Source organism: Mytilus californianus, unplaced genomic scaffold, assembly GCF_021869535.1.
Source record: "Mytilus californianus isolate M0D057914Y unplaced genomic scaffold, xbMytCali1.0.p SCAF_12, whole genome shotgun sequence".
In the NCBI taxonomy this organism is placed as follows: domain Eukaryota; kingdom Metazoa; phylum Mollusca; class Bivalvia; order Mytilida; family Mytilidae; genus Mytilus; species Mytilus californianus.
In genome coordinates this window covers 44,707,479-44,733,133 of record NW_026262604.1, presented here as the reverse complement: position 1 = coordinate 44,733,133, position 25,655 = coordinate 44,707,479, and the positions used below count along the sequence as shown (strand labels likewise).

The window sequence follows — 25,655 nt, the reverse complement described above, 5'->3', positions numbered from 1 at the left end:
CTAAAAATACATTCTAGAAATCCCCAATTTTGCACTGTTCATGCAATAGTTGTTGATTAATGATATATCAATTGTAGCCTTTGGCTTAGGTCAATACGATGTTATGTCGATCTAGAGAAGCATATCGACCTCGGACTTCGTCCTCAGTCCATATGCTTCTCTTAGGTCGATACGAGGTTATATCGTACAAAGGCTATAATTGTATAACACTAGTATTATACTGCTATTTACATCCATAATAGTCAAAGTATAACACGAAAACATTAAATTAGATTCAATGAGAGGAATTAGTAGTTTACCCATGTTCAAATCTCAAAATCCATTAAGAAGACACAAATCAAGGGAACTAAACAAAATCTGAGGGAATCGAGCGAGCGAGCAGAAATGAGCGTCGTCAGCGTCGACAGGGTAAGCGTTCCTTCTATGCGTGCATAACCCCTCATGCAAATTAGTACTTGTTATGACCCCGTCTTATATTGTTTGACGACGCGAAGTGTTTTTTAATTTTAAAAAAAATCAGCCGTCTTTCCATGTAGTAAAGGAAAACATCGATAAAAGCTATAATTGACACAGTATGTCTTAACTATATCTCATAAATGTGAAGTGCCGTGTGAACTAGTCTTTAAATTCCTAAAAATTATGAATACTCATGAACGTTTTGAGTTTTTGACTGACCATACGCGTTATCAGGCATAGCTGTTGTGGGCTATTTTAGTGTCATGAATCGGTATCTGGCTTCAATATAAGACAGAACGACTGTAATCAACTCAATGAATGGCTTCTTCCGATATTATGTGACTGAATCAACTCATAAAAGACATATTTCCTGTGACCTTTAATCTTAAGATACCATAATATTGTTCTGATTTGTTCAGTTACCGATTTTGTCCTGTTCTCTTTAATGGTATTTTGATTGTGTGTGGCGTTTCATGACGGATGATGCATACATAGTACACGGTCCTTCTTCCTGTGGGGTTCATTCAATTTTCTAAGTGTATTTCATTATTTCACTTGATATGTATATTGATACTGGATTTACGATATCAAAACGTCGGTAAACTACTGCTGTTGCATATGAATTCCCAATCTTAAGGTTTCAATCCAATACATTGAGAATATATACTACTGCTGTTGCATATGAATTCACAATCTTAAGGTTTCAATCCAATACATTGAGACCAATGGTAAATGTTTTTGTAATTGATAGTTAGGCCAAATATCAGGTTTGAATTTAGTGGGCTAAAGTGTTCTAGTCGTGTTGGGTTGATTGAAATATGAAGAACTGTACTGTTATGTAATATGTGCATGTAAGTGCCAAGTCACAGGGGGAGGAGCCTGTAATTCAGTGGTTGTTGTTTGTTGCTGTGTAACATATTTGTTTTTCGTTCATTATTTGTGTACATAAATTAGGTCGTTAGTTTTCTCCTTTGAATTGTTTTACATTTGTCATTTCGGGGCCTTTTATAGCTGACTATGCGGTATGGGCTTTGCTCATTGTTGAAGGCCCTACGGTGACCTATAGTTGTTAATTTCTGTGTCATTTGGTCTCTTGTGGAGAGTTGTTCCATTGGCAATCATATCACATCTTCTTTTTAAATGTAAATCGTACATTCCAGAAATGCTTTTCTGTTGTCCCGGGGAAAACATTCACAGTGTAATTAGACTTTCCAAACCTGTGTTAACTCAACTTTGACTTTATGAATAGTTTAATTTGATTAAACAAATGTATAGATTGAATTCAATATTTTTGTTTAAGATAGATACCTGACTTCGCGATCGATACTAACATCCTATATAATATGTGGACACAGTGCAGGCGGTGTTGTCTCGATAACTCAATAACATGAGTCCGAATCCCGGCGAGGGAAGAACAAAAAATTTGCTTCCGCACATTTGCAGATTTAACATTGTTGTGCTGATATTTAGAGTAATTATGAATATTAGATGTGTTTTCAGCCGTTTATCACCTTCATTGGTGATCCAATGGATGGATCTGTCGTAAAGTTGTCACTTGTTTAGACGTACTTATCAAATACTTATTTCTGTGACTGTATCTTACGATCCTCTACGATAGATAATTTAGCAAATCTGCAATCAATTCCATCTTCATGCCTTATATATCATGTACTGTGTTACAACTCTAGATTCTACTGACGAGGAAAGGTAACACTAGGCCACCAAAAGCTGAATTTTGTACAGTCTAGGTGGCCGAGTGGTCTAGAGCGCTGGACACAGTGCAAGCGGTGTTGTCTCGATATCTCAATAGCATGAGTTCGAATCCCGGCGAGGGAAGAACAAAAATTTGCTTTCGCAAATTTACAGATCTAAAATTGTTGGGCTGTTATTTAGACGAATTATATATACAGAATGTGTTTTCAGCCTTGTATCACTATCACTGGTGATCCGATGGATAAAATCTGTCGTAGAGTTGTCAGTGGTTCAGACGTGCTTATAATATAATTGTTTCTGTGACTGCATCCTACTTTAATTTGTAAGATCCTCTACGATAGATAATTCAGCTGATCTGCAATATTCCATCTTCATGCCTTATATACTATGTACTGTGTTACGACGCTAGATAAAAACTGACGAGGAAAGAGGAAAGGTAACACCCGGCTACCGAAAGCTTGATTTTTGTCGAGCCTAGGAGGTCGAGTGGTCTAGCGCGTCGGGCATAGTGCAAGGCGATTTGGTGCCACGATATCTCAGTAGCATGAGTTCGAATACCGGCCAGGGAAGAACAATAAATTTGCTTCTGCAAATTTACAGAACTAACATTGTTGGGCTGTTATTTAGACGAATTATATATATACATATATATTTGTTTAGGGGCCAGCTGAAGGACGCCTCCGGGTGCGGGAATTTCTCGCTGCATTGAAGACCTGTTGGTGACCTTCTGCTGTTGTCTGTTCTATGGTCGGGTTGTTGCCTCTTTGACACATTCCCCATTTCCATTCTCAATTTTATATATATACTTTGTCGGGTTACTATTATGACTTTAAGATTGAAGGTTAAAAAATCGTAAAAAAAAAAACAACGTTAAAATACGCAGTTGTTAGCCAAATCATTCTTATCTAAACAGAGATTCAATCAATATGTGAAAGAAAGATGTAATATTAACTCTTGATATTTTAGTTCAAAAGACATGTAAACTTAAATAACAAAGCTTTGACACTAAAACGCAATACCATCCCAATGCAGTAACTATAATTTACCTCAATGAACTTCCTGTTTTAACTTTCAAATGTATCACTAATGTTCATTTAAAAAGAATGTAACCACAATAACATTTACATTAAAAAAATATATAGTGTAAGTCATTAAAATTCGTTACGTCTTATAACCCGACAGGAAAATAAAAATATGTATTTCGACGTGTAGGTTCCAATCAACCATTAATATTATGGGCGCAGCCATTTTATGAAGACATGGTATTCAGAATTAAGAGTATGGCTAATCCTGATTGGTCGATGTGAACAGTCGGTACTTTTTGTTACTAGACACTTCGTGCACTCTGCATTATACCAAAGACAAATAAAGAGATAAGTACAAATCACGTTAAGAAAACAACCGGAACCTATATTTTTTTTACTAAAACTAACTTTTCTGATACCTTTTCTTTAGTTTTAGAAAATTTTCATTCTCTGTATCGCAAAAAAAAAGAGTCTACGATTGTAGCAGATTGGGGAAATAAATTGTGTATTGCAATATGTACGTGTACCTGACTTCCATTTTGCTTTCTAATAATCATAGTCAAATACTTCCTAAAATTGTTTCAATTTAAAGTTTCTGTATTGACAATTCATTGAGATGCGTTGATATTTTGTGTCATTGAGGTGCATTGTAATTGACGTAAAACTTACACGCGAACAGCAATGAGTCGGAAAAAAAGTATTTAATTTCTCACAAAGTCATAAATAAAATATAAGCAATTCATGTAATTAGATAGATCTAAATGAATAAAATGAACAGAAATGAGAGAAGAATATGATAAACTTCGTATCAATGACATACAAAAATTCAATAAAGTAATAGCAAAAACAAAAACTGAATTGATGAACATTTGCATAATTACCATATGTATTTAGAACCCTGTATAAAAATCTGTTGAGGCATCACTTTGTTTTATGATTTGTCAGAGAAATCCGATAGATCTTTTCATAGTGCGATGAAATATTGAGCGTTCAGTATTAAAAGAGAATTATGTAAAATCGTTTATTAAACCAAACAGTGATATTTAAGAGGATTTTTCTCAATTAGAATCGTAAGTATATTAGATAAAGTAGGTTATATTTAATTTCAACTTAATTGGAAGCAGATTATGTATAGTTCTTATTTGATATTTTGTAAACTACATGATATACTACTTGCTAAATATTTAAACTTATTGATTCAATTTTGTTTTGTTTTTTTTTTTGGGGGGGGGAGGGGGGGGGGGTATATGTATATGTATGCTATTTTATTTGGCAAATACCCTGAAAGTCAATGTATTCATATGGCGTTTTATTTTGATTTCCCTCTCTGATCTCGATATTCTTCTGGATTTTTTTTAATTTCTATTGGCTTTAGTTTTTCTGGTAGTCTCAACTGAATATAATTTTGGATTCGAAAAATTTACAATCTGATCGTTTCTGATTGGGAATGTTTTTTTTTTTTTTATTTAAACCTCAAAATATCAAGATGTTTGTAAATTAAGTTTGTGTAAAGAGAACATATTGGTACATTGAAATTAAATGAAATATAAACACAGATTCGTGTTTGGTTTTTTAGAGCTGCACTCATTTAAAAGAATCAAAATTATAGTGGAAAGATTTTGTCTATAAATTTGAACCCCCCAAAAAAAAACTACAATACAAAGTCCCTATGGCAGTTCGTCTGGAAATTTGTTACATGAATGGGAACTTTCCAATTGAAGTCATTGCTTTTTCCTTAAAGTTAAGTTAACCATCAACCTTCACGCTTTTAAGATGTTCAATAGATATTTTCTTAATATTTTTTACGCATTGTTTAAAATAGTGTACTTACTGTTGAATATGACCGTTTTATATTACCTTTAGTGTAAATTACATTTTGTTTATTTGGATAATATTCCATTACTTACAATGGAGACATACCTTTTATGAAACCGTATAAAAATCTATTTCATCGAGTGACCTGTACATGTATTGACGAACAAACCGTCCTGTTTGATCAGACCTGCTGTCAGCTTTGTAACGTGTTATTGACGAAAAAACCGTCCTGTTTGATCAGACCTGCTGACAGCTTTGTAACGTGTTATTGACGAACAAACCGTCCTGTTTGATCAGACCTGCTGACAGCTTTGTAACGTGTTATTTGAACAGAATTGATGTAAGGGAGCTACCGTTTGATTTTTATGGGGGGGCTAGGATGAAATTTGAAAAAAAAATAGTCAAGACAGGAGTTTTGAGTAATAAAAAAGGCAGGATGAGACACTTGCAAAAAAAAAAAGTCAGGATGACAATTTAGGTAAAAAAAAGTTTGGATAAACTTTAAAAAAAAAAAAAGGCAGGACCGAATAGAGTGAAAAATAAAAAGGCAGGACAGAGATTACAACTAAAAAAAATGCAGGACAAAATTGTTCATCCTAGCCCCCCCCCCATAAAAATCAAATGGTAGCTCCCTAAGCATCAAATTAATGCCGAGAAAAATCCAAAGTGGCAGATTCTAAACAAATTATTTATTGCGTTTGTTTCATGTTTACCATGTTTACCTTACCATTAATAATTAAATAAAAATCAACTGTGGATAGAAAAAAGTCAATAAAATATTTAAACAGATGCATTTATAAAATGTACTAAAAAACAAATAATTAGTTTGAAATTTTAATAACTTGTTATGTGTTAAAATCTTAATGTTGGTTGATTCTTACTGATAATCACAATTCATTATGAAAGGCATTTACTTATAATTTTACTTTATGTAAATGGTATTTTATTTTGTCAACCACTTGGCGAGGTTTATCAATGATTATAACCAGTCCTTTGAAGCTTCTTTTAGATGCCAAATCATTATCATCCACCACTTAAAATTATTCCCAGTTTCTCAGGATTTTTGTTAGCCCCTTTGAAGTATTGGCGTATGGTTAACCTACAATAATTACGGTCAGACCCTTAGAATTATTATTAACCCCTTAAGGAAAATTTTGTCATCAACTTTGGAGTATTATCAGCCCCAAGGATTATAATCCAGCCTCTAAAGGATACTTTTAGTACCGTAGCATTATCATCAGCCCCTTACGATTATTCCCAGTTCCTTATGATTTTTATTAGGCCCTTTGGAGTATGGTAAGCCCATAAGGATAATAGTCAGCTCTTAAAGATTATTATCAGTCTCTAAAGATAAGAAATATTATCATTTTTGTTTTGTCAATTAAAAAAGGGTATCTAGTTTGTATACATTTTAATTCACAAGATATCTTGGAGATTGTTCTCATTCTCGTTTACTGTGTATTGTTGTAAACAGTTTCAGTCTTTTTCTACAACAGACTCATCTTTGACATATGAATCTGAAAAGGGGAAAGCTGAGTACGAAGTTGAAAACCATTGATGATAAAAAAAATCCGTAACGAAGTGATTTTACGAGGAATACATTTTCGTGATTAAAAAATTAACGCAAATATAAATGTCGCAAAACTTGTCGAAATTGAATTTTTATCTATATGATGACTGCATAAACAAAGATAGAAAACCGTAAAAATCAACCGATTTACAGTAGGCTAGAACGGCCTGAATGAGCATTTTTTTTTAGCTAATTACGCAAAAATAAGTTGGTTTACAGTACCATAACCCCTACATTATCATGAACTCTACCTGATAATTGATTTGCTATGAAATATATCAGCTAATAATTTATTCATAACACGTGACTACAAATCTTGATACTATGATATATGTGATTTTAAACAACAAAAATTTCGATTGTATAATACAGAAAAGAACATTAGGAAATAGTAATATTATTAAATCAATATGTTGTCGTATTATTCTACATAACAACGGACATCGTGACTCCAATTTTAGTTTTCATATTAGATAAAGAGATTCTTATTAAATTAGGGAATTCAATTATTTTCTTTCATTATTGGTACGTGATCTTCAATGACGCTAGAACTTTATTTTCAAAGTCATGTTATTAGAAAGATATAAACGCATTTTATGACATAATTCCAATACAAGATTTTCTAGAAGAGATGGACAACTGTTGCTCACCTGCCTTGATTCGTTTGATTCGCCATGCCTCTCGTATTCAAGTAATCATTGGATTTCATTATTATTCGTATTCAAGTAATCATTGGATTTCATTATTATTCGTATTCAAGTAATCATTGGATTTCATTTTTTTTTTCGGTGTGAGATTTCCTACTGTGCTAAATCAAGGAATGCTTTCCGGACGCACACATTTTTAAATTGTTATTTCAGGTTAAAATAGTAAGTCAGTTCAACTGGGTTTGGACTGCTAGTCCCTAATGCATCAGCAGCTCAGTAGTCATTGCCGCTTTTGTACTGACATATTTACACCATGTGAAACATACCTAAGGCTTTCTTTCATTTGCCGGATATCAATAAAAAATATTAAGAAATTAAGGTTTCAATTTCCTAAGGCAAGGTTGACCATTAAGAGATTTGACTTTTCTTTTTATGTCCCAGTTTTTCACCCTCCTCACGTATACATGTAAGCTATAATCCTTTTCTCTAAATATTTTGTGCCTGTGAGAGAGTTCGCCCAATGATGGTAATCCCGTAAAGCGCTTCGGTCTCACCACTTTATTTAGTGTTGGTTTCACTTTGTAGTTTTGTCTTCTACATTCCGCATATTCATTTTTTGTTCAACGAACTGAATAAGTGATTTATACGATGTTCTTTCAAATAATTTTATAAAATATTGTGTAGTATTGTGAAATAAATCTGCAGATGGAATCTGGGAGGGTCTGGATGGGGGGGGGGGGGGGGGGTCCTTCATTTCTGTATTAATTTTTTAGGCCATTTTTCTCAATTTTTTATACTTTCTGCCAATGTTAATATTTTATATTTTAGCATCTCATTATTGACTATTCTTTATTTTTTGGATCCATCTAACTGTATTCTTTATATTTTTCGGATCCATCTAACTCTTGTTTTTTATATATTTTTGCCCATTATTCTCTATTTTGTAACACCCGTCAAAACCCTCATCTGAGATGACTATTGATATTTACTTCGTTTATTGTTAGTGTGATTTATTATTATACTCGGACGTTTATTGAATGCTAGTCAAATGTACTTAACTTCCTAATCATTTACTAATATGTGACGCATGTGTTCCTTTATTCTTATATAGTACAGCGTGCTTGCAAGTAGCTTTATCAAGCAACGTAATACGCAGTAAAAAAACACATCTCAAGCATTGCACAAATTAGTTTTATTTAGAAATGCATATGAATAGATTTGAGCATACAAAAAATACAAGAAACTGTTATTAAAGAGAGGCGAAAGATACCAAAGGGACATTCAAACTTGTAAGTCGAAAATAAACTGAGTCTTAGATACATGATTTTTGTTATTAGTTGTTATTGGCTTTGAACTAGCTGTCAGTAACTGCGAGTACTCTCAGATCTGTACTTAGTGTCTCTTTGTTGTGGGGATGTATATGTACCCGTCCACGTCCCCTCAGTGTTTTGATAGATGTATTTCTATTTGTATCCATCTGATGAGTTAAGCCTTTTTCAACTGATTTTTATAGGTTGTTCTTATGTTGTACTGTTACACCACTGGCCCAGGTTAGAGGGAGGGTTGAGCGCTCACAAACATATTTAACCCCGCCACATTCTTTATGTGCCTGTCCCAAGTCAGGAGCCTGTAACACAGCATAGAAAACTAACGACTGAGCAACACGAATCCCACCAATAACTGGGGTGATATCAGGTGCTCCAGAAGGGTAGGCAGATCCTGCTCCACATGTGGCACCCGTCATGTTACTCATTGTTTAAGAATGAAAGTATATAAGTAATCCCTATAATTGTGATACAAATTAATAAAAGTTTCGACAAATTTATGACTTCTATGTTCTTGTGGTGTAAGACTTTGTAGTAATGAAATATATCTTCCAGGTTCCGCATATGCCATTGTGTATTATACAATCAAAATAATTTTATTGAGATTTGGCTTGACTGTATTTAACACAAAATACACGGACCATTTCAATACTAGCATCAGGATGTCATACACGTCATATATAATATGTGATAAATTTAAATATATCGACATATAATATTATTTAATTATTCTTCGGATACTAGAAATAAACTGTACGTAACCTGAGAAGGTGATGGATGGATCATATGTACATATGTCACTTATCATGGCAGACTATAATTAATTATATATAAATATGCTATATGCCCTGATTTACAGAGAGAGAAAAAGAAGAAGAGTAATTCGTCGTAGAGAGCACAATCGGGCGTGCCGATAGGTAAAAGAAAACTTTCCGACGTTTACTTTTCGTGTTTGCCACACCTATTGTTCATGTTGATAGCTAAACGTGTTTTAAACATACTGAATTTTCTTTCATTATATTTTCTCTACAACGTCAAATATTATAATCTTATATATAAACAACGTGTTCTGTAGCTGTAATATAAATATTTATGATATTTATATAAATTCATTCTAAATATATGTCATGATTTAGATGACACACAACACGTGTTGACCTTTTAAAAGAAGGTCAATTTCTCAATTATGCTCTGTTCTTTCTAATAATGAACATAAAACATGTTCATATAACCCAACGGTCTATTTGTATACTTTAGTATAAACAATATTTTATTTAGAAAACAAATAAATAAAAACGTATAGCAATACAAGAGGGGCCTGATGGGGGGGTCTCATCACGATTCACGAGTTGATTTTTTTGTCAATCACGATTCACAGAAAATAAATTTCCATGATCACGGATCACGAAAATATAAAAAAAATTAAATCTGTAGAAAAACGGATCACGATAGCGAAAATGCGCCGATCACGAAGAACGAAAATAACCCATCAGGCCCCTCATACAATGCAAGGATTGGAAAACAAAACAAGTGACAAGTCACTTATTTATACAAATTCCTCTCCTATCTTTGTATACTTCATAAAGCTACAATTGCTTTTTAAAAAGGAAAATGAATTAAATACAGCATTCGTATGTTAGAGTGGTTAGAAAATGAGCAACTCTCAGATCTGTACTTTTCTGTTGTTATGGATGTATAATTACCCTGCCACGTCCGGTCTGTGTTATTGTTAGATGTTTTTCTGCTTTGTCTTGATCTGATGATGATCTATTGAAGATGTAAGCCCTTTTCAACTGATTTTTATAGTTCTTTTGTTGTGCTGTAACACGACTGTCCCAGGTTAGGGGAGGGTGGAGCGCTCATTAACATGTTGGACCCCGCCATATTTTTTATGTGCCTGTCAAAAATCAAGAGCCTGTAGTTCATTGGTTGCCGTTGGTTAATGTCGGTCATATTTTTTTTTCGCAAATTGTTTTGTTATAAATTAGACCGTTAGTTTTCTCAATTGAATTATTTCATAATTTTCATGTCGGTTCTTTTATAGCCAACTATACGATATTGTTTTTTCTCATTGTTGAAGGCCGTACAGTTGCCTATAATTACTTTACATCCACTTCATTTGAACTTTGGGGGATTGTTGTCTCGTTGGCAATCATACCATATCTCCTTTTTTTACTTGAGGAATAACGTATATTTGTTTTCATCTTGTTACTTGTTTGAATGCTTTTAATTGATATATGCTTGGACATTAGACCTTACGCCTTAAATAACCGAAACACTATGCTTGAACATCCAACTATAGCCGTGTCAAATGTTCTTAGCAGAAGGTGTCAAGTATGTACAGATATATGTGGCAAGACTTTCGTATACTTATTTCTGTTTGAGTTTGTTTCATCTTTTAAAGGGATTTTAAATTAAGTCAAAATAAAAAATAATATTTTTGTATTTCTATATTAATATATTATAAATATTATATTATTGCTTTTACAGATATCATAGAATCTGCAATATGACAACAGTGTCTACAAACTTAACGCTCACACCACTTTTATCAAACGAGACTTTACGAGAACAACCATTGCCAACAGAAGTTGTCGTATTATTGAGTTTCGTATGGAGTTTAATTATAGTGATAGGAGCCATAGGCAATGGCCTTGTGATTTATATAATGTTACGTTATGGCGAACGTTCTGTAACAAATGTATATATAGTTAACCTAGCTTTTGCTGATTTAATGTTTATTTTATTTGTTGTTCCCGCTACATTGATACATATAGTGATTCCTACTTGGATTTTGGGAAATATCATCTGCAAGTTTTCTAACTATATGATATATGTAAGTATTCCTATGTTTATTTATTTGTTGTGCCGGGTACATTGATACATATTGTGATCACTACTTTGATTTTGAGAAATATCGTCTGCAAGTTCTTTATTAATCATATGTTATATGTAATTATCGGCAATTTGTGCATTTCCCTTTGATCTTACTGCCTAATATTTGGAAGATCATGGACAGGACTTGATACTTGAAAATATTAGGCAGTGACGTCATGTATCAGTGTAGTTCATGTCCGTCCGCTTCAATTTTTCAATGAAATGCACGCGACTTCATTCATACAACCTAACAACTATCCCAACGTTTTGTACGCGTAAAAGTACTTTTACTTATTATTTCATTTTACTTCATATTCTGAACAAAAAAAAATACAGTAAAGACAAATTGTCGATAAAAAGAATAATGGCATTTTATTTTTTGATACTGACTTCATCAGCTCGAATATCAGCTCGCCCTAGCGGGCTCGCTTGATATTCTTGCTGATAAAGTCAGAATCAAAAACAAAAATGCCATTATTCTATATGTATTCCTAACATTGTCACATATTGTGATCCTTACTTGGATTTTATCGATTATGTGTAGTGCTATTTTCCCCATTGGACCAAATTCTATGCTGGAGGTTTGTGCGTCACCATTGGAATCGAAACTATAACCCTCCAGCCAAGGGTTTAATAACTTTTGTCAAGAAATATATTGTTGTTTGTCCTTCCAAATTTACAGTATTGCCACATTTAGTCCTTCTTTTATGGTGACACATGTGACAATATGCATGTTCATCTTATCACACATTCAGGGTAAATTAGTAGTTCACGAAAGTAGACACATGATTGGTCATGAAATAATAAAAAAAGATCTGTTTACAATTACACTTATACATGTACTTGTTTAAGTTTTAAAGTCTGAAATTAAAAAGATGGATTTGGCTTATTTTTATGTCCTTTTTTGTCATATAGCACTTCAACTATTTCGGTTCTTATACATCATTGGCTTCAAACATTCGGCTTTGTGCGTTCCGGATGAAGGTTAATCCGGAAAGGCGCTTCGGACGCATGAAATTTATAACGTAAATGAAAATGAGAATGGAAACGGGGAATGTGTCAAAGAGACAACAACCCGACCAAAGAGCAGAAAACAGCCCAAGGTCACTAATGGGTCTTCAACTCTGTTGTTTTTTTCATTCTTTTCAAACATATGCAACAGACAAAGGTAAATAAAAAAAACCAATTAACTTTTGAGCAATAGAAACCCTACTTAATAGTTTATTTCATTCATTCAAGCCCTATCCAACTGACTTTTACAGTTACGTGTGATGGTGTGCTGGTACATTGTACAGCTGTCCCGTATTGAGAGATCAGTTGATCGCTTACCTGCGTGTTTTACCTCGTATAATTCTCATGTCACAAGTCAGGAATTTATAATCGGGTGGTTTACCTGTAGTTGTTTATGTTCCGGACCTTAAGACTATACGTGTATATGTAACAGCCACTATGTTCCGTCAGGTACTTTGTTCCGGCGGAACTTTTCAACTAGTTATTTCGTTCCGATGGAACTTTCCAACTAGTTGTTTTATTCCGAGTGCAGTCGAAAAGTTCCGGAAAAAGGAACTTATCAACTAGCCACAAAGTTCCTCTTTGGCAAATAAGTCAAAACCGGAACTAACAAACTAGCCCAAAAGTTCCAACGGAACTTATCAACCAGTCACAAAGTTCCATTTGGAGAATTGATGCAAAGAACCACATGAGGAAGGGGTATTCTTCCCTTTCTTGAGGGTACTATGAATACTTAATTTGCATGATAATGCAACTTATTCCGTTTTATGTGAGCTATGAAATACAACTTAAATTTTGCATATTTGTCCCCAAAGAAACCCCTTTCAGTGCGTTGGGTATTCTTGTAAATTAATGATTTGCTCTTATATATACTGATACTCATTCTTCCCCCTCTTTCTACAAAAAGGACGAAATATGGTATATTCAGTATCTTGGTTTCCCTTTGAAAGGTTCAAATATAATATGTTGCGCTTTTACTTTGCATCAATTCTCCAAATGGAACTTTCTGCCTGGTTGATAAGTTCCGTTGGAACTTTTGGGCTAGTTAGTTAATTCCGGTTTTGACTAATTTGGCAAAAAGGAACTTTCTAACTAGTTGATATGTTCCGTTGGAACTTTTCAACTAGTCACTTTGTTCCGGTGGAACTTTTAAACCAGAGGAAGAACAAAGTAACCAGTTAATAAGTTCCTCCGGAACTTTTCGGCTAGTTAGTTCTTTCCGCCCGGAACTTTCCAACGTCGGAACAAAAGAGCATTTACATATATACTTATATAGTCCGACCAAACGCGTATGGTCTTGATAATTGACATGATGAACGTTGAAAAGGTGTCCCATAGATTAAGAGTTTCAATACTATTCTTTGACTTATTCAATCAAAAAGGTAATTATTGTTACATGATTAATGGAAATAAGTGAATTTTACTTACAAGTAAGAATTATAGTAAAATCATTTTTACATGGTCATTATAGAAAATAACTTCAACAAATATCTAGTAAATGAACTGATAAATAAGAAGTAAATTGCTCAACTCACAGGAACTTTGGTCATTGAACTCTCTTTCTTTTCTTTATCTAAATTTATTTTGGTGTTTACAATAGTCTTGTTTTTATTAAGTAAATAAAATGTCTTCAATAATTCAAAACGTCTTTAGTTATGTAATGTGTTCTTGCTCCTATTCATGCGATCTTACAATTATAGTAAGATCAAATGAATTGCAGCAGGAGCACATCAAAGAAATGAAAATAAGAAGAAGTTAGATGACATTTTGTTTCTGAAAAAAATGATTTTTAAAACACTAAGAAAAAAGGTAAAAAATTCCCCTCCTTAAACATCTTAGTTTTTCTTGCGGACGAAAAGGTAGACAGGATTGAGGCGCTGTAAATTGACGCTAGCGAAGACAAGATAAACCAAGATTGAGACAATATGTAATAGACAACAGAATCAAGTTAGTCACTTGTGCCGTTTGCGTTCTAGCTAAGTAAGTTAGAGTTCATTAGAAAAATACCTATATGGTCTAAATACTCATATGGTCCTAACCGTTAATAACCAAACGATTATAATACTCGTATGGTCCGAACCGTTAATAACCAAACGAGTATAATACTCGTATGGTCCGAACCGGTAATAACCAAACGAGTATAATACTCGTATGGTCCGACCATACGCGTTTGGTCCAAATACTCGTATGGTCCGAAACGTTTACCTCCTCTTCCTTTGGTGTCTGGTGGATACTTGTATCATCGACAATTATACCACATCTCCTTATTGTTACAGCAGATTAAACTAGAAATAATCAGATCCTGTCTTCCAAGTGACATTTAATCTTAATAAAAACAGAAGGTATTGTCACTGGCAAATCGCATGATCTGTAAATGTTTGTGTTACACTTTCTGATTTGTTTAACTGATAAAGGAAATGTGTTTCTTGATTTCTATCTCAAGTACATATAACATCTGCATAATATGAATTTTTTTTATCATAATTCATAACTCAATGTATATACACAAAACATGATCAGCGCCATCAGGATCTTACAATCTATACCACTCTCTTTTTTGCATTATTTGTAATTTCTCACCAACTGTTATTATTCATATTGTAATCACCTCTTTCAGCGTGAAACCTAGATTATCAAAATATATAAATGAATAAATAAATGTGAAATTTGATTATTAACATATAGATAAAAATCTCAATTGTAAATTGTAATGTCAAATAAACAAGAGCCTGCTGTCGCCACATTATACCATATGATGTTGTCGCCACATTATATCGTATGATGCCTTCGCCACATTATATCATATGATGCTGTCGCCACATTATATCATATGATGCTGTCGCCACATTATATCATATGATGCTGTCGCCACATTATATCGTATGATGCTGTCGCCACATTATATCGTATGATGCTGTTGCCACATTATACCGTATGATGCTGTTGCCACATTATATCATATGATGCTGTCGCCACATTATATCATATGATGCTGTCGCCACATTATATTGTATGATGCTGTCGCCACATTATATCGTATGATGCTGTCGCCACATTATACCGTATGATGCTGTTGCCACATTATATCGCATGATTTTGTTGTTGGGTTTTAATTCTAAATATCAAATTTATCCAATTACTGATCTTGACTTCATTTGGTTTGACACTTGATAGTAAGTTGACATTTTACTTAATCCAAATAGTTCAATCCTCTATTATTCATAAAGATTAACAAACTTACAAGTAATGTACAAGATCTAAGTCATGGAAATAAATCTCTCTAAAAAATATGTAACACTGCTTTTCAAAATTCAGTTTTGCCATTCTTCTGACTTTTTTATAGCCTAAATAATTGAAGTTGCTCTAATTTTTAGCCTAGCTGTAGTTGGAAAAACCTTTCGGAATATTCGCTCCCCAGTGCTTTTCTACATTGTTCTGTTTCGTAACTTGTATTTGGCCTTTTTAACATTTTTGACTCGAGCGTCATCGATGAGTCTTTTGTAGACGAACCGCGCGTCTGTCGTACACAATTGTAATTCTGATATCTATGATGAGTTTATCTTTAAGTTAACACATTTTTTGTATTCTAACTTAATTTTTTCCCTAAATAATTCTATGGTATTTTGGTATTTAGATAACATATGATTTTGCTGTGTTGTTGTCCTTCTATGTATAATATGTGATAAATAAAGAAAGTTTCAGGCCCCAAAAATGTATATACTTGTTTTGTGTCATCTGGCCTTAAAAAGGGTTGTACAAAAAAGGGTAGTATATGTATAATGTTAGTAAGTATAATTATTTATTTTATAAAATCATACATAGGTTACATGTATATAGGGAAATCTTCTGGACTTTAACATTGCTCAACCAAAAATGTCAATAAAATTGTTAGGGTAGGCATTAGATTAAGAGTAGCTAAGGAGGCAAAAAACATAAAAAAAATTAATGTATATTTGGGAGGGGGCCTTATAAACGAAAGACATTATAACAGTTAACTATGAATCCCTTTCACATCAATGAAAAACATTCAATAATGTTTTAATCTAACAATATACAATTATGGCCCGCTGAGGAGGTGGGTATCCAAAATTGTCAACCCGAGTAAAGGTTATTCCACGAGGGCTTAAGCCCGAGGTAACTAACCCTTACTCGGGTTGACTATTTTGGATATTCACCGACTCAATGGGCCATAACTTATACCGAACAAACAATTAAGTGTTAAATATTGCATTACGGGAGAAAAAAAAGATTGTCAAAACACTTACGTTAGAAGATTATTTTGTGTCAACAAATTTCTGGTATGTACAACAGAGGTAGACTCTTTCTTTAAAATATTGATGGCCCTGACAAGGACCGTTTACAAAAGATATCCTCGGAACTAGATGATTTTTCAACCTTGTTTGATCTTGTTTCCTTTTTTCTTGATGAGCTTTTTACCTAGCCATTGTCATTATGTTTACAGGCGTTAATGACGTCATTTTATTTAGGGTTGTTCGATGGAAGCTTCAATTTGTCGGAGTTATTCACCGCTCCGGCCAATTTTTAGAAAAATTTCAAAATTAAACTATGACACGTGATTCCGTATTAGTCTGGTACTAAGTATAATAGTCCCAGTATTAGCCAATCAAATAATTACTATATAATGTAAAGTATAATAATATACAAGTAACAAGATACATATAAAAACACCAATTTAAAAAAAAGTGAGATACTAATTGTTACGACTCTGTTAACACTCCCGTAGCAACAGAGATCCTATTACTTTTGTTATGCTTTGTATTGGTGTTTATATTTCTCTGAAGTTTTTTCTTTATAACTGATTTAATCAAGATTGCATTGGTTGCGTTGTGTATAAAAACATGTATTTGATACACTCACGAGAGCCTTACCATATTCAGTTTATCTAATTTACATTAAGATATTATGATTAATGCAAAAGGATAGATTTCAATAATTAAGGAGAGCGTCCTACAGAAATATTCTCTTATCTCATGGTAATATAGGATGAACATGATGAATGCAGGATATGCAATTACATTTAATGGCATCTTGGTGTAAATTGAGATATTCCATTTCTAGTTCCAATCTCCTCTTTAAATAAAACATGTGTCAATATTAAATAATCGCCCTGATTTTAAAGGTTATTTCCCTTTGATGCTTAGAATAGATACAACTGTCAATATTTTGATTTACCATGCATTTGTGTAAAACCAAAAACGAGGCAAAATCCCCATAGACTCTTTAAATGCAGCATTTGATTAACATTGATAAATGGTATCCATTTGATAATTGATATCTTTTATGTCATTAATTAATTTTGACATAAAAAAATATGGTTTGTTTACAAGATAAAAAATTACTTAATTTTTCATTATCTTGAATGGTCTAATTGTTGAAATATGTATTAGTAAAAATGAATAGCAGACGAATTTAAATGTTATCTGATCAATTGGGATTTGTCGCCTTTTATCATACGTTATCTAAATAATTCCATAGTAATAATAGTGTCGGTGTACCTGATTGCTATATCTAATGAAAAATACAAAAGATTAAGCAAATTTAATTTAATAGAAAATGAAAGGATATGGAGTAAATGTACATGGGACAAAATCGCACACAATACATAGAAAACATAGAAAATTATCAATGAACAGGGCTTTTATTCCTGTTCTTCTTCTTGACAGTTGATGAAGGGTCTTCAACAATGAACGAATCATTCATACCCTACAACAAGGTCAAGACGGCCCCTAGCGTCGACTTAAGCGGTACTATTGATAAAAATAAACCACAGTTCACCTTCTTGCTCCCCACCCGCCTCGAAGTGCCAACTTGTGCGATGCTTGTGTACGACGGTTCTGCAGTCGAAAGCACCAGGGATACAAGAAAAGTGCAGTAATTTTGAAAGACATTGATCGCCGCTAAAATATGCCTTGAAGTTACACATGTCGGGAGCGTTCAACGAATTACATAATTTATAATTACGGGCGAAGTTTTTCAACCTGAATATAGTACGAAAAAGAGAAGATAAAAATACCAAAGGATTTAATCAAACTCATAAGTCGAAAACGAACTGAAAATACCATGGCAAAAAACGAACTGACAATACCATGGCAAAAAACGAACTGACAATACCATGGCAAAAAACGAACTGACAATACCATGGCAAAAAACACATGACCAAAAAACAAAGAACAGTATACAAAACTGTGAATTTGTAGTAAGAAAGGGGAAAAAAGGTCTTTTTCTAAATGTTTAGAACATGAAGCTTCTGATTTATAGTCATTTGCAGATTAATAGGTAACTGAACAATTGTGCTTTTTCTTTTTTTTCTGCAAAATATGGTATTTCCAACATTTCGAATTTTACACCAATTAAAAATAAACACATTCAATAAAACATGTATATATCGTTTCAAACACGAAGTAACATTAGAATGCTTTCAGTAAGGGTAATTTATAAATACATAATTTTGATATCATGCAATGATGTATCCCAAATACAAGAAAAAAAGTAATAAAGATAATCATACAAGATCTTTGTCACGTGATCTAAGTCTGCATCACAAAAAGGATAACAATAGCACATTAATATGCATAAAGGTTGTTTATGGCACGACGTATAGAAATAGTTCTTACATACATATTTATGACGGATTGATCGTCTGTCTTTCTTCGAACTTTTGATCTTAAACATCGAAATTCAATATAAAGAAACAGTTAGCAGGCACGTTTTCAAATTCATTATAAAAGGCTGAAAGCTTATAAAAGGAAATTATAACAAAGCATAATTTTTTTTCTGACTACCGGCAAAAATACTAGCTATACAACTTAATTAGTATCGCATGTAAGATAGATAAACACGTTAAATGGCGAACAGCATTTTATTATTATACTAGTTTAACTAATTACGATTATTGAAAATTTGTCAAAGTTTTCAAATCTTTTTGCTTGCTAAAAAAATCGCAATGTGTTTTGTTTGTTTGAAATTTAAGAATAAAAACTTTTTATGTTATCACTACAAAAAGCTTGGATAAGGTTTCCATTTCGTACATTTTGCAATTATTAATATCTGTCGTCGCCATCAGTATGTCTCGTTGAAGACGTCTCAATAGTTCTGCTTCTCCCCGTCATCACATGTTATTAGATAATATAAATCTATCAAGGTTCAAATGGTTAGTACGAAAATAGTGAGGTCAATGACCTTAAGTTCATGCAAATCAGGATACCAATATTGTACTGAATAAAATTATGTTAACCTATTAAACAAGACATAGATTTTAAATTCATATAACTTTAACCATGAACAAAATGCAAAAACAAAAAAGAAAAAAGAATATTCATTTTTTTTTTTCACCATTTTAGAATTTTATAATAGGAATTAAAGAAAATGTGGGATAAACGTCAATGCAAAAGCAAGCCAACGACAAGAGTCTGTGTACACAACAGTATTCCTTTCGTCTGTTTGTAAAACAAACAACATTGCTGATATGTAGGTTTTAGGGTCCGGCTATCCTTAAGGATATTGCGGACTATCGTACCTATTGTTGCAGGGTTGGCTCTGCTTGTGTTTTCGCTTTCATTTTGCTCCGACTGCGGTGTTGTTGCTGGTACGGAGTGTGTGGCCGTTCTGATAATATGGCAGCTTTTATAGCATCTTTAGATGTTAGGTTCAAGGGCGACGTACATTTGTCATTTCGGGGCCTTTTATAGCTGACTATGCGGTATGGGTTTTACTCCTTGTTAAAGGCCGAACTGTGACCTATAGTTGTTAATGTCTGTGTCATTTGGTCTCTTGTTGAGAGTTGAGTCTTTGGCAATCATACCACATCTTCTTATTTTTATAATATGTGTCTAACCATGTTAATAGAGGAATTTCAATACGTTTTTCTTTGTATTGCCCATTCGTATTTTTTTCTTTATTGTGTTTTTTTGGCTGTTGTTTATCTTTCTGTCATTTTTCTTTTTGTTTTTTTTTTGCCATGACATTGCCAGTTTGTCTTCGACTAAAGAGTTTGAATATCCTTTTGATATCTTCCGCCTCTTTATGTTATACTATTATATGTCTACAAAATATTACATAAACATCACACAATAAAACTTTCGGACATTTAGATTAAGGTCAGGGTGTGGTTTACAGAAGAGATAAACATGAGATAAAAATAAAAAATAGAGAAAAAAAGACCCCCCCCCCCCCCCACAAAAAAAAAGATTGAAGAATTATGTGGTGCTGAAACATAAAGAACAGAGAATAATGGACCTCCAAGAATAAAAGAATAAAATAAAGAAAATGGCCTAATTTATGGAAGAATACAGAAATGAGGACCCCATCAAGACCCTTGTAGATTTCACCATATACGGTATGATATCATACACACGTTGTCTAGCATAACCAAAGTTATCAATTTCACAAAGTCTATAACTGTAAATAACATTAAAAGAAATTACTATAGGATCCGCAATCAGCATACTTAAGAGCATCTGATACAGTTTCTCGTTATATTGTCATTTTTTTTTAATTTTGAAATATGTTGTAGGTCTGGGCGAGTTATATTAGGCCACCGTGCTTGTTTTCTAGAAAATTAAGGCTGAAAATTGGGGATTTTTGCACTTTTGCAAAGTTATAAAAAGTTTGTAGTAGATACGCTTCGTCATAAATTAATAAGATTGGATTCAATCTGAAGCTATAGTAATCCAACGTTAGCGCCAAAATGCACGATATCACTGGCTGACAATTTCGACGTCTCCCGACAATTATTCCTGTAAACATCTTTAGAAACACAGATATTAAAATCGTAAGAATAATATTCTAATACAAATCATTTATTTTTACTAACTACATTGTAAATTTGGATGACATCTACTATGAGGGTCTAGATGGGGTCCCTAATTTCTTTATTCTTTACTTTTTTAGATGATTTTTTTCTCTATACTTTATTTATTCTGCCTATAATTCTCTATTCTGTATATTTTAGCACACTAGTATTCTCTATTCTTTATCATTATTTTTTTGTCTATTTTTGTCTATTCTTTTTTTTAAGCCCTTTTTTCTCTCAAATTTCCAACATATACCGAAATTACAATTTTGAAGTAAGTCACTTAAGCATTTATAATCTGGCTAGCAAATGTTCAGAAATACCACATAATGTTGTAGAAACCTCAAAGTATAATAGATGTGACAATTTTTGTACAGATTTAAAGACCTTTAAAAAAAAGGCCACCAGTGTGTAATAAATTTATGGAAATCTGGCCCTTCCTCGTTTTGTACTATTACACTGGCATACTTAAAGTTTAGGATGCATTATGTTAACACCAAAGGGGTCAGTCATCTTGAGTGTCTCACTGTACGATATTTTATTGACTTCATTGTTGAAGACCTCACAGAAGCTTAAAGACGAGGAACAGCAGAAACAGTAATACATGTTTTCATTAGACTTTTATACCGTGTATACATACCCAAAATATTAGAATCAAATGCACTAATCTTAAGGGCGTAGAAGTTGACGTGCGAGAGAAACGTAAATTCAAGCATCGTTTATACTACATGTAAATATCGTTCAAGCGGGTTTTATTTTATTACGAAAAACTACATGCATGCCTGTGACGTCCTGCCGAAAGTGACGTTTTAACATCGCGCCAAGAATTAACTCCTTTGAAACTGTATAGGATGCCTTTAAAAGGGTTAACACATATGTAAGGTCTACAACAATGGAGTCTATATAATATAATAAGTTCTAAATAATCAGAATCTAGATAAGCAGCGAGATATTTAATGTCTACCAGCCATGCACACCATATTACCCAAAATGACAAAACATTAAGACTAACCTAAAGACAATCACTGACGATTTTCCTAACTTAAAAAAAAGCTGTTGAATTTGAGGCGTCAAAAAATGTTCCACATGAACAATAAACTCAGATATATCTATAGTCACTTAAAACGATCGTACAAACGTTCAGAAGAAGCACTTAGTAATACCTCTAAAATACCAGTTTATAGCTAAACGGGCTAATGGTTATCCACAAAAATACCAGGCGCAGCTATAGTTACAGATAAGTTAATAAGTCCTTCGTGTCAAAAAGAGGATTTGAAGGACAATTGCAGACATTGTATGCTTGATATATATATTATTTCCATAAAACGCTGACGTAAACGTTTGTTTGATATGCACTCTTGTGCTCATTTAAATGTATCAGTTATTAAGTGCAAGTTTTATGCAACACAAGATAAACACTATTCCCCATCGTAAGGATTTCACATGAATTTTATAATGTCATGTCTAAATGATTAATGCGCATATATATTTATAGCCTTATCCGGCAGTCTTTCATTTTATTCAACGACAGTTTTGACGTAGATGATATAATGTTATTTTACACTAAAGTCGAGTTATATCACATCCTTGATTTAATTGTTTATGGAAAATAATCTGACAAAAGGTCCAACTAACCAAGATATCATTCTGACTCTTATCTTCTGTCCTGGCATACTGCTACACTTTAGTGAGGAACTCATGCATAGCTAATAATGGTAATTGTTCACGAGGACACTGGTGCATTTTGTTTGCTATGCATACATGTAAATAGTACCGCCTATTAAGCGTTTTAAGTACGTGTTGTGTTATTAAGATTACAACTCCTTAAATATAATTATATATATATATATATAAGAAACAAGGAGATGTGTGATAACCTATGGGACAACAATCCACCAGAGACGAAAGGTTGTAATTGAAAAATACGCAAAATCCATACCAAATACTAGTAGTGAGATATAAAAGACACCAGCACGACAAACTGTTACACAATTAAAATTAAAACGAGAAAACCAACGACACGATTTATGTATAAAAAAAATTAACGTCAAACAAATATGAAGGGGAACACATCCCAATTTTCTATCGTAGGAGAAATAAAACAAACAAATTCAAAATGCACGTAATCATTAACATCTTTACAAACATATGTTTCCTGAGCACCTTAGATCACCCCCGGTTTTGGTAAAGTTCTTGTTTCTCAGCCTTTTGTTTTGTATGAAGTATGCTGTATACTGTTGTTTGTCTTTCGGTCGTTTTTCATGTTTTGCAATAGCATTGTCGGTCCGTTTTCGACTTAAGAAATTGATTATTCTTTTTGGTATCTTTCGCCTCTCTTTTACTCCCAGCTGACAGGTGGAACATGTATTTACAACACCACGACTTTAATTCTCCACAGGATTTCTCCACAATCGAAAGTTGAGTTAAGCCAGGATTTATGGCACCAGATCTCACACTTGAGTGAACATTTATTTATCCTAAAAGCAATTGCATATAATTGCATAATTTTGTATTCTAATCAAAGTTTGTAGAATTTCATTTTCAAACAAAGTGATATTGATGGTTAATCAACTCAAGCCAAAGGGAACATATTAAATCGACTGAAAGCATAGTGCAACCCATAATGACTTTAAAGTAGATAGATTGTTATCGATATAAAGTGGCTACAATTGATAAGTCTCTTTAACAGTTTAGAGTACAAAGAAATAGTCGGACTCATTGACGATACAGAGTGCGTAGGGAGTAATACAACAACGTTTTTGTTGATTTTCTTATCTTTTGTCTTCAAAACTAAAATTATGGAGACGACGAATAGCGCATCATCGTTTTAGTTGATAACTTATATCTGGCTTTCGACGCCAATTATTCTATCTAGTACAGACGATAAATATTATAGTGCATGGATTTCTTATCATTGGTCTTTGAAACAAAAAGTTTGTCTCACCAGAGCTATTATAAAAACATCTTTATCAATTATTGAAAGATGTTAATTACAGAATAAAATCAAGCGTTTTTAAGAATACATTTTTGTACTAAAGTTTAATTCTGATTTTAACACGTTCGGCCAGAAACCTAGCAAATTAATAATCATGTTATTAGATATCAAAACCCACTTTAGTAAACTATTTTCTTTTATTATACTTCATGTCAAAATGCCAGATTTTGATTGGGTAATACGAGGGAGACAGTTTACTCTATCCCATGGCAAATACTCTATTACCCTTAAGCTTCACGGAGACGCTTGCTCAAGTGTGCGCTTTAATGAATACGGATGATTGTTATATACAAGACAACATAGTTTATTACTTTGAATTTGAAATTTAATAGCTGAACATTCAGTATAATGAATTAATTAACATATACCCGAGAGGGTGATAGAGCAAATTGTTACCCCTCGAAAAGACATTGTCAACCTTGGCTTCGACTCAGTTGATAATGTTTTCTTGGGGTAACAATCTGCTCTATCACCCTCTCAGCTATCAGTTATTTATATACTATCACATTTTCTTATATATACATGTAACATTAGATCCTTTGTGAAAGACAGGTTAGGTTGCTACGTTGTATGAATACAGTTGTTTAATTGCATTACTGAAATTTGTTTTGTTTGATATGAAATTGATTGATCATTGTTTGCTTAACCTTCAATGGCAAATATTTCAAGTATCGTCAGGACAACACATTAACCAACTAATTTTCGCACGCGATTTATTTTTGCGACTTTCGCAAGTAGAAAAATAACACGTTAAATCATCGGGAATATGTTAAAATTGGATCTTTCCTTATTTAACTAAATCAAGTAAATTTGAAAATCGGGAAATCAAATCGTCGCAAAATGGACTAGAAAGGGCTAAATGCGAAATAAAGTAACCGCGAATATAAGTTGGTTTACAGTAGTGGGTTGGTTCTGCAAAGTCTGTTAATCGGGGTGAAGGGGGAAAATTTGGACAGCAACTGGAATATGAGGGTAGTTCAGATTGGGAATGACATTTTGTATTGTCACAGGACACCTACGGCCCCTTAAAAGTTGTTGCAATGATTATTCAATGGTGTAAAGAGCGTGGTATTCTCTCCACACGAAGCGTCGTATATAAGTTAACAGATTGGAGAAGTCCAGGGAAAACGATAGATCTATACTCCAGAAAAACCTTCGGATATCATATATTAAGATATTTTACCACACAACCTCATTGGTAATGATATTTATCCATTCGAATTGTTTAATTTTAAATGCGAGGATTATCGAAAATGGATATATGGTACTAACATAGGTTAAATAGAATCTATTCCTCTAATGGTGTAATGGAAAAGGCTGAGTGGCAAATTCCAAATGGATATGGCGGGAACTTACACGAGATAAACTAAATTAACATGTCATTCATCAAAATTTATTAAACTGGTCAG

At 33.1% G+C, this 25,655-nt stretch overlaps 1 protein-coding gene across 2 annotated transcripts in view; it reads left to right on the top strand.

Moving 5' to 3' along the window:
* LOC127721870 (galanin receptor type 2-like) overlaps positions 1-25,655 on the top strand; it is a 46,650-nt gene that overhangs the window by 14,542 nt on the left and 6,453 nt on the right. Inside the window, exons 1-2 of one of the 2 annotated variants that reach the window (XM_052228680.1) lie at positions 4,145-4,264; positions 11,042-11,387. In XM_052228680.1, coding sequence (XP_052084640.1) covers positions 11,061-11,387 — 327 coding nt within the window. In that variant the 5' untranslated portion in view covers positions 4,145-4,264; positions 11,042-11,060. Of the gene's footprint in view, positions 1-4,144; positions 4,265-11,041; positions 11,388-25,655 lie in introns of those variants that run through there. The other variant, XM_052228681.1, reaches the window with a different exon arrangement.